The sequence below is a fragment of the Mustelus asterias genome, chromosome 5 (genome assembly GCF_964213995.1).
Source record: "Mustelus asterias chromosome 5, sMusAst1.hap1.1, whole genome shotgun sequence".
NCBI classification, from domain to species: Eukaryota; Metazoa; Chordata; class Chondrichthyes; order Carcharhiniformes; family Triakidae; genus Mustelus; species Mustelus asterias.
In genome coordinates, this window is record NC_135805.1 from 122,484,871 (window position 1) to 122,499,962 (window position 15,092).

A 15,092-nucleotide genomic window follows, 5' to 3' on the forward strand; every position below is an offset into this window, starting at 1 on the left:
CTAGCTTTCGGAGTGCTGCCCCTTCATCAGGTGAGTGGGATTTCAGTTCACAAACAGGGCATATAAAGCCACAAACTCAATTTACAAAATAATGGTTGGAATGTGAGTCTTTACAGGTAATCAAGTCTTAAAGGTACAGACAATGTGAGTGGAGAGAGGGGTAAGCACAGGTTAAAAGAGATGTATATTGGCTCCAGCCAGGACAGTTAGTGAGATTTTGCAAGCCCAGGCAAGTCGTGGGGTTACAGATAGTGTGGTTCAAGTTTCGCACACTTGGTTCAAGTTCCGCACACATGAGGACGGCCTCAACCGGGATCTTGGGTTCATGTCACACTATCTGTAACCCCCACGACTCGTCTGGGCTTGCAAAATCTCACTAACTGTCCTGGCTGGAGACAATACAACTTTGAAATTATTCCCTGCACACCAAGATCTAGACCATTAATATATATCAGGAAAGCAAGGGTCCTAATACCAACTCCTTGGGGAACTCCACTACATACCTTCCTCCAGCCTGAAAATTATCCATTGACTCTCTGCTTCCTATTATTCAGCCAGTTTATATCCATATTGCTACTGTTCCTTTTATTCCATGAGCTATAACCTTTTAGGAGTATACTAGGAGAACGAGTGTGGCATACAGAAATGTGAGTCCATTAAAGACAGATGCAGGTGACAATGTAATTGAAAACCGGGAATGGCAGACTTGCTAAATTCTTACCCGGAATTCACAGTAAAGAATGAGGATAAAGTATCAGAGTTACGTCAAGAACTAAAAGTAAATTGAGGGAAAAAGCCTACCAGGAATAAAAATAGTAATAACAGAAATAATCCAACAAGAGGTTGACAAATCTCAAACCTAAAGTTTTCCATCTACGGGGTATTGAAAGAAACGGTTAGGAGTTCTTAGATATTTCAGTCTTGATTTTCCAAAACACTCTGAGGTCAGTAATTGTTCCTTTAGCTTGGAAAATTGTCAATGTCTTCTCATTATTTAAGAGGAGGTAGAAACTCGGGAATGATAGGTCAATTCGTCCAACATCATTTGTGGAGATATTATTAGGGACAGAGTGACTGAGCACTTGGACAGTATGAACTGATCAGAACAAACTAGTAAAGAGTTGTAAAGGATAAGTCGTGTCTAATGAACCTAGTTGAATATTTTGAGGAGGTAGCTATTCTGGAAGACAAGGGAATGCCTATGGCCTTCCAGAAAGCATTCAATAAGATTTCACATTTGAGACTGTTAATGGAATTGGAGACATTTATTGACATGAATAGAGTATTGATTTGGAGGTGGGAAGCAGAGAGGATGGGTAATGGATCTTTAATTAAATTAATTAAGTGGTATCCTTCCGGCCTCTAGAGTCTAGGGATTTAATTTTTCTTCATATTTATGTGAATTAGACAAAAAAATAGCTAAGACCAGGTTAGGTGGTACAATGAATAATATTACAGGAACAGAAAGTAAATCAAGCGAGTGGGTAAAATAGTGGAAATGTGGGAAATTGTTTTCTAAATGGTGTAAAGAGCAAACAGATTCTGGGACCAGGCACAGAAAATAAATTTAAAAATAAGAATGTTGTCCTTTCATCTCAAAGGGGATGGGAACTATGCCACAGCTGTACAGAGCTCTGGTTAGATGACAGTTAAAGTGCAACTTTCAGTTCTAGGCACTAAACCTAGAAGAATAAGTTGCCCCTCTGAGCTCTCATCTTATCCTCGAGAACCACCCTCTGCTCTCTTGACTCTATTCCCACTGAACGGACAGCTTCCCTTCCTGGTTGCTATATTAGCTTCAAGCCCCTTTACCCCCTCCTTTTCATATCTGCCATTCTCACCAACCCCTTCTCAAAAGAAAACCCACCCATGACCCTGCCATTGCAAACAACCAGCCCATCACTAACCTGCCCTTCCGCTCCACATGTCCTTCAGCATGTCATGTCAACTTGAAATCAGTGACCGTTTTCTGTGCAACTTCAGGTTTGAACCTCTCCAATTGGGTTTCTCTCGCACAACGACACTGGAACAGTCCTCGTCAAAGTTACAAATGGCATCCCCTTTGAGACTGTACTGAGCTATCTTCCTCCATCCTTCTCAATCACTCTGCAGTCTTCAATTTGGTTGACCAGACTTTCTGCTTCCAGTCCTTCTCTGTTAGTCAGCTGGGTAGGACTGCTCTCACCTGTGTCTATTGTTATTCAGCCAACCATTGCCAGAGAAGTTAATGAAATAGCTTCTCACATTGTTTAGCTCTAGCATTCCTTATGGATCCACCCTGCCCTTTGACGACATCATCAAAAAAACACAATGACCAATTTTTAAAAATTATTTCATGGCACATGAGTGTCACTGGCGAGGCTCACATTTGTTGCCCAACCCAAATTACCCTTGAGAAGGTGATGTGATCGTCTTTTTGAACCGTAGCAGTCCATGTGGTGTAGGTAAACCCATTGTGCTGTTATGGAGGTAGTTCCAGGATTTGACTGACAACACCCAACTCTACCTCATCGCCACCTATCTTGGATTCCCTCAGCTACCTCTGATTTGCCATGTTGCTTTACACCCAATGTTGCATGAACAGGAGACTGGAGCCATTGTATTTGGCTTTCACCATAAACTCTGTTCCCGAGTCTGCGTTGCCCTCCATTGCCATTATTTGTGGCTCAACTAGCCTGTATTTTCTCAATCACATGCTTGCGCTGTTATAATATCATCCGTATCTGCCCATTCCTCAGCCTATCTGCTGCTGAAACCCTCCTGTGTGATTTTCTAATGATTGGACCTACCAATCTGATAGTTTCCTGACCATCCATCTCAGCTACCACCCCCTGTAAACCTGTGCTGCCTCTTTCCTGACTTGCATCAGGTCCCTTTCTCCTGTTACGCCTTTGCTTGCTGTGATTCCTGGTCCAACAAAATCTCCAATTTAGAATGATCATCTTTCTATTTAATTCCTTCCATAGGCTCACCCTTCCCTCTCCCTTTAAGCTCCTCCAGTACTGCAAACTTTTAAAAATGTTATATTTCATCAATTCTGGCCTCTTGGGCATCCCTAATTTCTTCCGATCCCACATTGGTGACTGATGTGCGTTATCACACACAAGGCTTGAGATGCTCAGGAAATAAAGGCTTTTATTTGCTGTAACAATGAAGCTACTAATTATATACACGATCCCAGACTGAGGGGTCCCAGACAGAGCAGAGACCTTTATACCTCTCCCAGGAGGCGGAGCCCGACTGGGATGTACCACAATAACTATAATACAAGGTGTAACAGCCCAACCCTAACTCCAACAGCAACAAGTAGAACAACCCATCCCTAACCCCAACAGCAACATATATACATACTTGTAGTACTGGCCAGACCCTGGCTCAGTACTATCTAGTGGGAACCAACGATGGTTCTCCACAGGGACTGCGCCTAAAAGAGAAAATGCTGGAAAATCTCAGCAGGTCTGGCAGCATCTGTTAGGAGAGAAAAAGAGCTCACGTTTCGAGTCCAGATGACCCTTTGTCAAAGCTTTGGTCATCTGGACTCGAAACATCAGCTTTTTTCTCTCCTTACAGATGCTGCCAGACCTGCTGAGATTTTCCAGCATTTTCTCTTTTGGTTTCAGATTCCAGCATCTGCAGTATTTTGCTTTTATGTTGGTGACTGTGCCTTCAGCTTCAAGCTCACAATTTTGCTCCCTAAACCTCTACTATTTTAAAACTCTGTCTCCTTCAAGATGTCTGCTGAAAGCAGACACTTTTTCTGCTAACTCTCCTGTGCAGTGCTTTAAGATATTTGACCATGTTAAAAGTACAATGTTGTTGAAATATTTGGATTTCTACTTCGCTGTCATGAGGTCATTACTTGACCTGACCAGCAGGGGTAGCTACAGTACAACCAGATATTGTTCGAAATGAATCAAAACCGTCTCTTGTGTTTTGAAGAGCTGTTTGCATTCCCATCTAGTCAGTGAAAGGAATGATTTTCTGTTACACTTGTGAAAAAACTGACAGAGATTTAAACGGAGGCAATTTGGTGACATTGACATATAATCCAGTTAAAATCAGGCGCAAGTCCATATGATAAAAGGCAACCTTGTGTTCTTATTGAACAGATTCAAATGGTCATGCAAGTGAAGACCGTTTGCTTTGCAAGCAATAGAAAATTAGAGATGAGATTGCAGTCTTGAGACAACTGCCATCTACATAACCATTTTAATTTTTAACTTGATTTATTATTGTCACATGTATTGGTAGACAGTGAAAAATATTGTTTCTTGCGCATTATACAGACAAAGCATACCATTCATTGAGAAGGAAAGGATGCAGAATACTCCGGCAATTGTGGTGTTTGTCGATGGTTTAACACATGCTTTTTGCTGTTAATGCTACATTAAACTGTATGCCCCATGTAAACATAGAATTATCCAATCATGAGAACCTAGAGCACAGTAGGAGACCATTTGACCCATCGTTCCTATGCTGGCTCTTTGAAAGACTGGTTGTGTCACCTTTTTGAAATAGCTCAGCAACACGTCCCTGTTTTTTTGTCCATTACTTTGTAAGCTCTTCATTTTCAAATACCTGTCCAATGCCTTTTTAAAATCATTGGTGGAATTCACTTCCATCACTTTTTCAGGTAGAACGTTCCAGATCCTGATTATTCTGAGTGAAGAAAATCCTCAAGTCCGCTGTTCACACCTGGAATACTGTGAACAGTTTTGGTTCCCTTATCTAAGGAAAGATATATTGGCATTGCAGGCAGGCTACAGAAAATTCACTAGCTTGATCTTGGGTATGGAGGGCATTTCTTCTGAGGAGAAGTTGAGTAGGTTGGACCTCTAATCAGTTTAGAAGAATGAATGGCAACCTTATTGAGACATCTAGGATTCTCAGGGGGCTTCATAGAGTAGATCTGAGAAGTTGTTCCACTTTGTGGGAGAGTTTAGGACTGGAAAGATGGTAATGCGTATCATTATGTAACAGTGACACCAGCAGTCATGAGTTAGACTCTGTACAAAGTGGAATAGTCTGTACACAAGACAGATGTACTTACCTTGAAGCTGATTATTTGTATAGGGTGAATAAAGTCATTTTGGAAAAAACCTACTTGAGTCTTACATGAGTAGAAGGAAACCTTCTTCATATAGTTTAGATCACAAGTTACCTGAAGAGAGATCCATAGAAACCAAGCCATGAAACACTATCTGTCATTTTGAAGCCTCTGACACATTCACATCGCTATCTACTATGTTGTCAAATTTTGTAACACCTTCAAACTTTATAATTCTGCTTCATACGCCAAAGAGTAATGGAACAAAAACTGAGGCTAGGGATGCATCACTACACTTCTAGTTTCAAAAACATCCATCCACCACAACCTTTTGCTTCCTATCACTGCACCAACTTTGTATTCATACTGTCACTTTTCTCTTAATTCCATGGGCTTCCATCTTCCCAGCTAGCCATTTGTGTGGGATTTTGTTCAATGTCTTCCGAAATCCATATATTCAACATATACAGTGTTACCTTGACCAACTTTGTCTTCATCCACTCTTTAAAAAGTTCAGTCAAATTAGACAGACAGGATTTTTTCATTCTTAGCTCATACCCTGATTCTAACTCATCCTTGTACTGTTTCCCCCTCAAGACACGGTCGCTCGGCTCTCACTGATTTTCGTTTGCATTTGCACAAGTTGACCATTCATCTCACCGCAGAAAGTTAGAGTTGGAATTTAACAACTTACATATCTTGTTAATGATGGAATTAATGTTTCAGCAATGCCACTCAACCCCTCTGACCCCGAAAGGGAATGATTTTAACTGAAGTCTCATTCCTACAGGTCGTAAATTATTACTAGAAATTTTAATGATTGTTCTTGGTTTCTTTTCTCATTCAATCCAATCGTTCTTTCCCGCTCGTTAAATCCGTCTGCAACTGGATTAACTGTAATTCTCCCTGTCTCTTCCTTTGTAATTTCTTCTTAATTATTAAATCCTATCCTAATTTGATAGGCAAAGGGATCTGGGTGTAAAGGTACACAGCTCACTGAAAGTGGCAATGCAGGTGGAGAAGGTAGTCAAGAAGGCATACGGCATGCTTGCCTTCATCGGCCAGGGTATTGAGTTAACAAAAGAAAAATTGGCAAGTCATGTTGACGCTTTATAGAACCTTAGTTAGGCTGCACTTGGAATATAGTGTTCAATTCTGGTCGCCACACTACCAGAAGGATGTGGAGGCTTTGGAGAGGGTACAGAAAAGATTTACCTAGGATGTTGCCTGGTATGGAGGGCATTAGCTATGAGGAGAGGTTGGAGAAACTTGGTTTGTTCTCACTGGAGCGACGGAGGTTGAGGGGAGACCTGATAGAAGTCTATAAGATTATGAGAGGCATGGACAGAGTGGATAGTCAGAAGCTTTTTCCCAGGGTGGAAGAGTCAATTACTAGGGGGCATAGGTTTAAGGTGCGAGGGGCAAGTTTTAAAAGAGATGTACGAGGTAGATTTTTTACACAGAGAATGGTGGGTGCCTGGAACTCGTTGCCGGGGGAGGTCGTGGAAGCGGATACGGTAGTGACTTTTAAGGGGCGTCTTGACAAGTACATGAATGAGATGGGAATAGAGGGATATGGTCCCCGGAAATGTAGGGGGTTTTAGTTTAGTCAGGTAGCATGTTCGGTGCAGGCTTGGAGGGCCGAAGGGTCTGTTCCTGTGCTGTAATTTTCTTTGTTCTTTGTTCTATCGGTTAAGGTAATAGACTGTTTATCCTATTGTTCATTAAGGTTCCAGGTGCCTTGTTGCATTGGTATCAATTTACACTTCGGGCAACTTATAGGACAAAGCACTTCTGAGCAGAAGGATGAGGAAAAATGTCTAACTGTAATGTGATGTGCTGTGAGATGTCCAGCTCCAACAAATTTCCAGGTTATTGCTTCAACTTTAAACACTGGAACCTCCATCATGTCAAATACATGAGAATTGGAAAATTGTAACTCCTACTAGTTGCATACATTCAAAGACTAGAAAGTTGTGGAATGTGTTTCCGCAGAAGGACTGAGCATGTCTGTAGGAAAGATCGCTGAAGTGAAGAAGTTCCCACAATGGCGGAGGAGGAACGATCATTAGTGAATATCATCGATGAAAGGCAACAAGGTTGGATTGACAATGTTCTAAGACATGCCAACTTGGTGAAAGAGGTGATAAAACAAAGATAAGAATGATGCCGGCCAAAAGGGAGAAAGAGAACGATGAAGTTAGATGCCTCAAATTTGTGCAAGACTGCAAGACATAGGGAAATGAGCAGAGGATCTGCCCTTAGAGGAGATCAGTTTACGTATAAGTCCTGGGTTTGCTATCCCAGTTAACAAGCTCCTCTCTCTTTGCCTCCTCCATATGGTTCATTAATTATTTTGTAAAATCTTTGAGCTGTTTATGTATATCTATTCCCTTTTTAGTTTTGTCTTTTTTGATCTTACCAAAATACTTGGTTTTATTTTTGCTCAACTTGATTTCATTTTTAACTTCATTTTTCTGCTTTTTTTAATTTGCTAATTTTCTTCAATTTTTCAAATTTAAAATTTTTCAAACTTCAAATTCTTAAGTTTTCTTAATTAAACTTGAGCCCATTTTGCTTGAGTATATTAGAATTTACATAGTTTTAACTCTTGGTGGTGCGGTGTTATAGTTCACTCAGGTTGTGTCCGAGTTGCTATGGCAACATACATTTTAACATGCTGAAGCCTGGAGCTGTGGATTGTGGTGAAAGATGATTCAATGTTCTTTCCATCACATGGCTGAGGAGGTGTGTCTCCCACTCTTGCCCCCTTACCACTGGCATGTGTTGGAAGGATTTGCAAGTTGATAATTCAACCCTTTTGACCACGTTATTTGGTTTGATTTGATTTGATTTATTATTGTCACATGTATTAACATACAGTGAAAAGTATTGTTTCTTGCACACTATACAGACAAAACATACTGTTCATAGAGAAGGAAACGAGAGAGTGCAGAATGTAGTGTTACAGTCATAGCTAGGCTAGAGAAAGATCAACTTAATGCAAACTCCATTCAAAAGTCTGACAGCAGCAGGGAAGAAGCTGTTCTTGAGTCGGTTGGTACGCAACCTCAGACTTTTGTATCTTTTTCCCGAAGGAAGAAGGTGGAAGAGAGAATGTCCGGGGTGCGTGGCATCCTTAATTATGCTGGCTACTTTGCCGAGGCAGCGGAAAGTGTAGTCAGAGTTATGAAACCACCTTCATTGGCCATGAAGTCCTGTGTAGAACTCGAAGCCAGAACTTCTGACTCAGAGGCAGGGACACCATCCACTGCACCACAAGACCTCACTCTTTTCAAATATTTAGTTCAGACACAGCTTGGGGATTATATGAATGAGTGAAAACGGAGCCTAGTAAATACTCATTTGATTTTTTAAAAATTATTTATTAGTCACAAGTAAGGCTTATATTAACTGCAATGAAGTTACTTCGAAATTCTCCTACTCACCACACTTCGGCGTCTGTTCAGGTTAATGCACCTAACCAGCACGTCTATCAGACTGTGGGAGGAAACCAGAGCACCCGGAGGAAACACACGGGGACAACGTGCAAACTCCACACAGACAGTGACCCAAGTCGGGAATCGAACCCGGGTCTCTGGCGCTGTGAGGCAGCAGTGCTAACCACTGTGCCACCGTGCGTTTGATAAGGTTCCACATGGTAAGCTACTGCAGAAAATACGGACACATGGGATTGAGGGTGATTTAGTGGTTTGGATCAGGAATTGGCTAGCTGTAAGGAAACAGGGTGGTGGTTGATGGGAAATGTTCATCCTGGAGTTCAGTTACTAGTGGTGTACCGCAAGGATCTGTTTTGGGGCCACTGCTGTTTGTCATTGTTATAAATGACCTGGATGAGGGCGTAGAAGGCTGGGTTAGTAAATTTGCAGAAGACACTAAAGTTGGTGGAGTTGTAGACAGTGCGGAAGGAAGTGGCAGGTTACAGAGGGACATCGATAAGCTGCAGAGCTGGGCTGAGAGGTGGCAAATGGAGTTTAATGCGGAAAAGTGTGTGGTGATTCACTTTGGAAGGAGTAACAGGAATACAGAGTACTGGGCTAATGGTAAGATACTTGGTAGTGTGGGTGAGCAGAGAGATCTCAGTGTCCATGTGCACAGATCCCTGAAAGTTGGCACCCAGGTTGATAGGGTTGTTAAGAAGGCATACGGTGTGTTAGCTTTTATTGGTCGAGGGATTGAGTTTCGGAGCCATGAGGTCATGCTGCAACTGTACAAAACTCTGGTGCGGCTGCACTTGGAGTATTGTGTACAGTTCTGGTCGCCGCATTATAGGAAAGATGTGGAAGCGTTGGAAAGGGTACAGAGGAGATTTACCAGGATGTTGCCTGGTATGGTGGGAAGATCGTATGAGGAAAGGCTGAGGGACTTGGGGCTGTTTTCGTTAGAGAGAAGGTTAAGAGGTGACTTAATAGAGGCATACAAGATGATCAGAGGATTAGATAGGGTGGATAGTGAGAGCCTTTTTCCTCGGATGGTGATGGCTAACACGAGGGGACATAGCTTTAAATTGAGGGGTGATAGATATAGGACAGATGTCAGAGGTAGGTTCTTTACTCAGAGAGTAGTAAGGGCGTGGAATGCCCTGCCTGCAGCAGTAGTGGACTCGTCAACATTACGAGCATTCAAATGGTTATTGGATAAACATATGGATGATATTGGAATAGTGTAGATGAGAGGGGCTTTAGATTGGTTCCACTGGTCGGCGCCACATCGAGGGCCGAAGGGCCTGTACTGCGCTGTAATGTTCTATGTGCTGCCCCATTATCGAGCAGCTGAGCCATTGGATGTTTTTTTTTGGAAGTGTTCAGTCAGCGGTTAGTGATGAAGGTTGCTGCATTCAGTTCATATTGAATAATCTCACTCAACGCAGCGCCTGAACAAGTTCTTTCACAGCAGCAGTAAATCCATAGTTAGATACCTTCTATTATTAGTCCAACGCAATGCTCAAAAATGTAAAGAAAGAATGAGAAAGACCACTCAGCCCATCTGGCCTATCCCTTTGGAGTGTGGATCATGTATTCCACTTTTAGAGAAGAAAATGCTGCTGATATTCAGTCTCAGCATGGTCCAGTTAATGGATGGACATTCTCACTTACTGCATTATAGTGTGTTTCCTTGTGCTACAGAAACATGGGATGGAAAAATCTGAGTTGGTTTTAAAGTTTATTTATTAGTGTCACAAGTAGGCTTACACTAACACTGCATGAAGTTACTGTGAAAATCCCCTAGTCGCCACACTCCTGCACCTGTTTGAGTACACTGAGAGAGAATTTAGCATGGCCAATGCACCTAACCAGCACGTCTTTCGGACTGTGGGAGGAAACTGGAGCACCTGGAGGAAACTCATGCAGATACGGGGAGAACGTGCAAACTCCACACACATAGTGACCCAAGCCGGGTATCGAACCCAGGTCCCTGGTGCTGTGAGACAGCAGTGTTAACTACTGTGCCATCGTGCCGTGGTGTTGGGGAGGTGGGATTGGTAAAGGGTTGTATGAGTAAATGATTGAGATACACGCTTTTTAATCAGGCTAGAGCTTGTTTGTGAAGGATTTTGCTTTTCCTTTCAATAGGCAATTGATGAAGCAATCAGTGACTCAGAGGAATCTGCAGCAGTCAACATGTCTGAGAAAACCCATTCACAAGTAAGCTTTACAGAAACAACATTGACTATTATTGCTGGTGTTTTGATTTTGTGATTGTACAACTAATATGTACAATACCCTTTACCTTCACACAGTTCCTGATTGAATCTGAGAGTCTCAGGCAGCAGTCTGAGGAACTGTATGCTACTATTGAACAATTATTAGAGGATCCACTGCCAATGGTAATGAACAAATTGAGCAAACATTTTAGTTTTCTTTCCTGTTTCCACCTTACTGCCTCCTTCCACCAAACACATGTTCCTCACATTTCACCCTCCCCTCTTCCAGCGCAGCTCAAGCTCTACTCCCAACTCCTTACAGAAGCCACAGGACTCAAAAGCATACAAAGTACGTGAGTGTTAATACATGAACTGTCGAACTTGCATGTGCCTGGAAAGTATGGTGTTTTTGCCGAATCTGATAAGTGAGACAAAGTTGATTTGCAGAAATAGACTTTGATACAATTTTGCACCAATGAATACTTATATTATTCTTGCAATAAGAATATAATCAAATGCTGATTCACTGTTTGTGATTTCAGTCATACTGCCAAATCTCTATACAACAAAATATTTCATTTACAATTGCAATGTCATTTCTTGATTCATCTGTTAACATACTCAATTATTCCAGGTTCCTGAACTTTTTATTCTGGTGTCCTGTTTTGCTGTAAATTTGATATTGAAAATTAAGGTGGCCTTATTTTTGTGGCACTGTTATTATTAAGTAACTTTGTATTACAATCCCCATGGGAAACCATAAAGCAAAATAACCGTAGTTACCAAATGATCCCCCACATGAAGGAATTACCAACAAGATTTCACAGTTCGTAACTTATACTTTCCCACAAATCAGAATCAATGTGAGTTAACAGGCAAATAATACTTCAGATGAAAAAGGTAAATTTAATTTTAAATGGAACAAAGCTACACTTTACACAACACAATCATCTGCACCAATCCCTGCAGTGTAGCACTACGTAGCTGATCATTATTATTATGTTCTATAAGCGGTTATTGGATAGGCACATGGAGCACACCAGGATGATAGGGAGTGGGATAGCTTGATCTTGGTTTCAGATAAAGCTCGGCACAACATCGTGGGCCGAAGGGCCTGTATCTGTGCTGTACTGTTCTATGTTCTATTATTCATTCATTAAGTTGTATGACAACAACTTTTATATCCCGGTTTTATGATTTTGATTATCATCAGGTATCACGGTGGCACAAGTGGTTAACACTGTTGCCACACAGTGCCAGGAACCCGAGTTCAATTCTGGCCTCGGCTGACTGTCTGTGTGGAGTTTGCATGTTCTCTCCGTATCTGTGTGGGTTTCATCCAGGTGCTCCAGTTTTCTCTCTCAGTCTAAAGATGTGCCGGTTAGGTGGAATAGGCCATGGTAAATTGCCCCTCAGTGTCCAAAGGTATATAGGTTAGATGGATTAGCCATGGTAAATGTGTGGGGTTACAGGGATAGAGTAGAAGGTGCAGACTCGATGGGCCGAATGTGCACTTAGAGATGCTATGGTTCTATCAGCAAGGCACGCTTCTTAAAAACTTTGGGACACAAAATTGTGTAACTTTCCAGGGTTCTTTTTCTATCAACCAAGTAATAATAGCCAGAAGCAGTTTGGCTGCTTCTGTTAAAACTCTTAAGCATCTCTGAGGTATTCGCCAGCCTTCCAGGTATTAAACCTTTTTGGTCAACTTCCACATTAGCACCAAGAGGCAATTCCTGTCTCCTTTTCTGCCAAACAGAAAAATTGACTTTTTAGTAGTGATTTTCTTCTTGCCCTCCCAAGAATTCAATGTCTTTGTCAGCCTTCTCTTTCTGTCAGTATCTGTGCTTCTTTTTAGCTTTTTTGTCTCTCTTTGTGTCTGGCCGCATGACTTTGGTTTTAACTTCCGTCCTGTTGGTTTTGCTTCTACGTCAATGGTCACCAGGCTCCATGGACCAGTATTTCTTATTATTCAAATAAATTACAAACAATCGCTTTACAACTGAAGAAACCTTTTAAAAGTCCCTTTCAAAAGTTCGTAAAACCAATTAGATTCCCTAGACATTTTAAAGCATTTTATTTCTTACTGTTCTGGGTAAAAGGTTGTTGCAATTATTCATCCAAATTAAAAGCTAAAATGATAAACAGTTGCCAAATTATTTATTGTACATTTTTTCAATTTAAATTCGCTGAGTTACAGAATACATTATTAAACCAGTAAATGGCACAGTGGCAGTTACAATGATAGGAAGTCTCATAAAGCCACCAGTTAATAATGCAGCTCAATCCTGGGTCTTTGTTTTTGTGTACCTTGTTCAGGAAATGACACTGCAAAAATCTGTGTTCTTCAGGCAAAAGCTCTGCGCAGAGTGAGGATTTTTTGTAATCAAGACAATTAATGCATTTTTTTATTCATTCATGGACATGGGAGTCGCTAGCTGGCCAGCATTTATTGTCCTTCCCTATTTACACTTGTTCAAAGGGCAGTTGAGAGTCAACCACATGCTGTGGCTCTGGAGTCACATGTAGGCCAGACCAGGTAAGGATGGCAGATTAAAATAAAAGCAAATTACTGCAGATACTGGAATCTGAAACCAAAAGAGAAAATGCTGAAAAATCTCAGCAGGTCTGGCAGCATCAGTAAGGAGGGAAATGAGCTAATGTTTCGAGTCAAGATGACTGTTTTTGTCAAAGCTGACAAAGCTTTGACAAAGGGTCATCTGGACTCGAAACATCAGCTCTTTTCTCCCCCAAGAATGGCAGATTTCCTTCCCTAAAAGACATTAGTGAACCAGATCTCTGATAATTGGCAGTGGTTTCATGGTCATCGGTTGATTCTTAATTCCAGATTTTAAAAAATTGAATTCAAATTCCACCATCTGCCGTGGCGGGATTCGAACCCGGATCCTCAGAATATTAGCTGAGTTTCTGGATTAATAGTCTACAACAATACAACTAGGCCAACACCTCCCCATATTGTAAGCAATGCAGATTGAAACATTAAATTACAGAGATATTGATAGATCGAACGAATGAAACTGCGGCAAATGGATTTTAATGTAGGCAAATGTGAGGTCATCCACTTTGGATCTAGGAAGGATAGAACAGAGCACTTTCCAAAATGTGATAAGCTAAGAACAATGGAGTCCTTAGATTGTGGCCGGCATTTTCTGTCCCTGTTTTTGGTGGGTGGGAATGGCAGAGAATTCAATGAGAGACCCCAAATGGCTTTTATCCCACCTGGAGTACCTGTTCTGCTCATGTGTCCTTACAGCACATCCCCACCACCCCACCCACCCGCTCCAATGATGTAATTGGGTTTCTGCCATGAAAGGTGAAGGACCCCATTACCATACATTTTAGTACCATTAGCGGGCTTCCCGTGCTATTATCCCACCACGTTTAGATTTCATGACAGATGGATGAGGTGTACAACAACTTTGCCAAATGGAGACCTGTGAAGAGAATCTGCTGGTGTTGCATAGAAACACAGAGGGACCTAGGTGTGCAAGTCCACAAATCCTTGAAGGTGACAACACAGGTGGAGAAGGTGGTGAAGAAGGCATATGGTATGCTTGCCTTTATAGGACGGGGTATAGAGTATAAAAGCTGGAGTCTGATGATGCAGCTGTATAGAACGCTGGTTAGGCCACATTTGGAGACTGCGTCCAGTTCTGGCCGCCGCAGTACCAGAAGGACGTGGAGGCGTTAGAGAGAGTGCAGAGAAGGTTTACCAGGATGTTGTCTGGTATGGAGGGTCTTAGCTATGAGGAGAGATTGGGTAAACTGGGGTTGTTCTCCCTGGAAAGACGGAGAATGAGGGGAGATCTAATAGAGGTGTACAAGATTATGAAGGGGATAGATAGGGTGAACGGTGGGAAGCTTTTTCCCAGATCAGAAGTGACGATCACGAGGGGTCACGGGCTCAAGGTGAGAGGGGCGAAGGATAACTCAGATATTAGAGGGATGTTTTTTACACAAAGGGTGGTGGGGCCTGGAATGCGCTGCCAAGTAGGGTGGTGGAGGCAGACACGCTGACATCATTTTAAGACTTACCTGGATAGTCACATGAGCAGCCTGGGAATGGAGGGATACAAACGATTGGTCCAGTTGGACCAAGGAGCAGCACAGGCTTGGAGGGCCGAAGGGCCTGTTTTCCTGTGCTGTACTGTTCTTTGTTATTCCTAGTTGGAACAAGGGCATTTTAAGGGACTGATTACATTACATCTTGATGACGCTACCGGCCGTTTGTGCGGGCAAATGGGCAGCCTATCCGAACAACTTCAGAGGATGAACTTTCTCCTCCACCTTCACCCCATTTCCATTTATTTTATTCCATTTCATTCCACCTCATTCAACTATGTTATCATCCTTTTTCAC

General features: G+C 42.0%; 1 protein-coding gene across 15 annotated transcripts in view; it reads left to right on the forward strand.

Annotated features, from left to right (window-relative positions):
- mlip (muscular LMNA-interacting protein) overlaps positions 1 to 15,092 on the forward strand; it is a 204,200-nt gene that overhangs the window by 140,396 nt on the left and 48,712 nt on the right. For all 15 annotated transcript variants that reach the window (XR_013497792.1, XR_013497793.1, XM_078213270.1 and 12 more), the window contains 3 exons: positions 10,642 to 10,713; positions 10,809 to 10,895; positions 11,002 to 11,061. Coding sequence is in view for 13 of the 15 variants with exons in the window: in XM_078213270.1 (XP_078069396.1) it covers positions 10,642 to 10,713; positions 10,809 to 10,895; positions 11,002 to 11,061 (219 nt within the window). In the remaining 2 variants the exon portion in view is untranslated. The remainder of the gene's footprint in view (positions 1 to 10,641; positions 10,714 to 10,808; positions 10,896 to 11,001; positions 11,062 to 15,092) is intronic.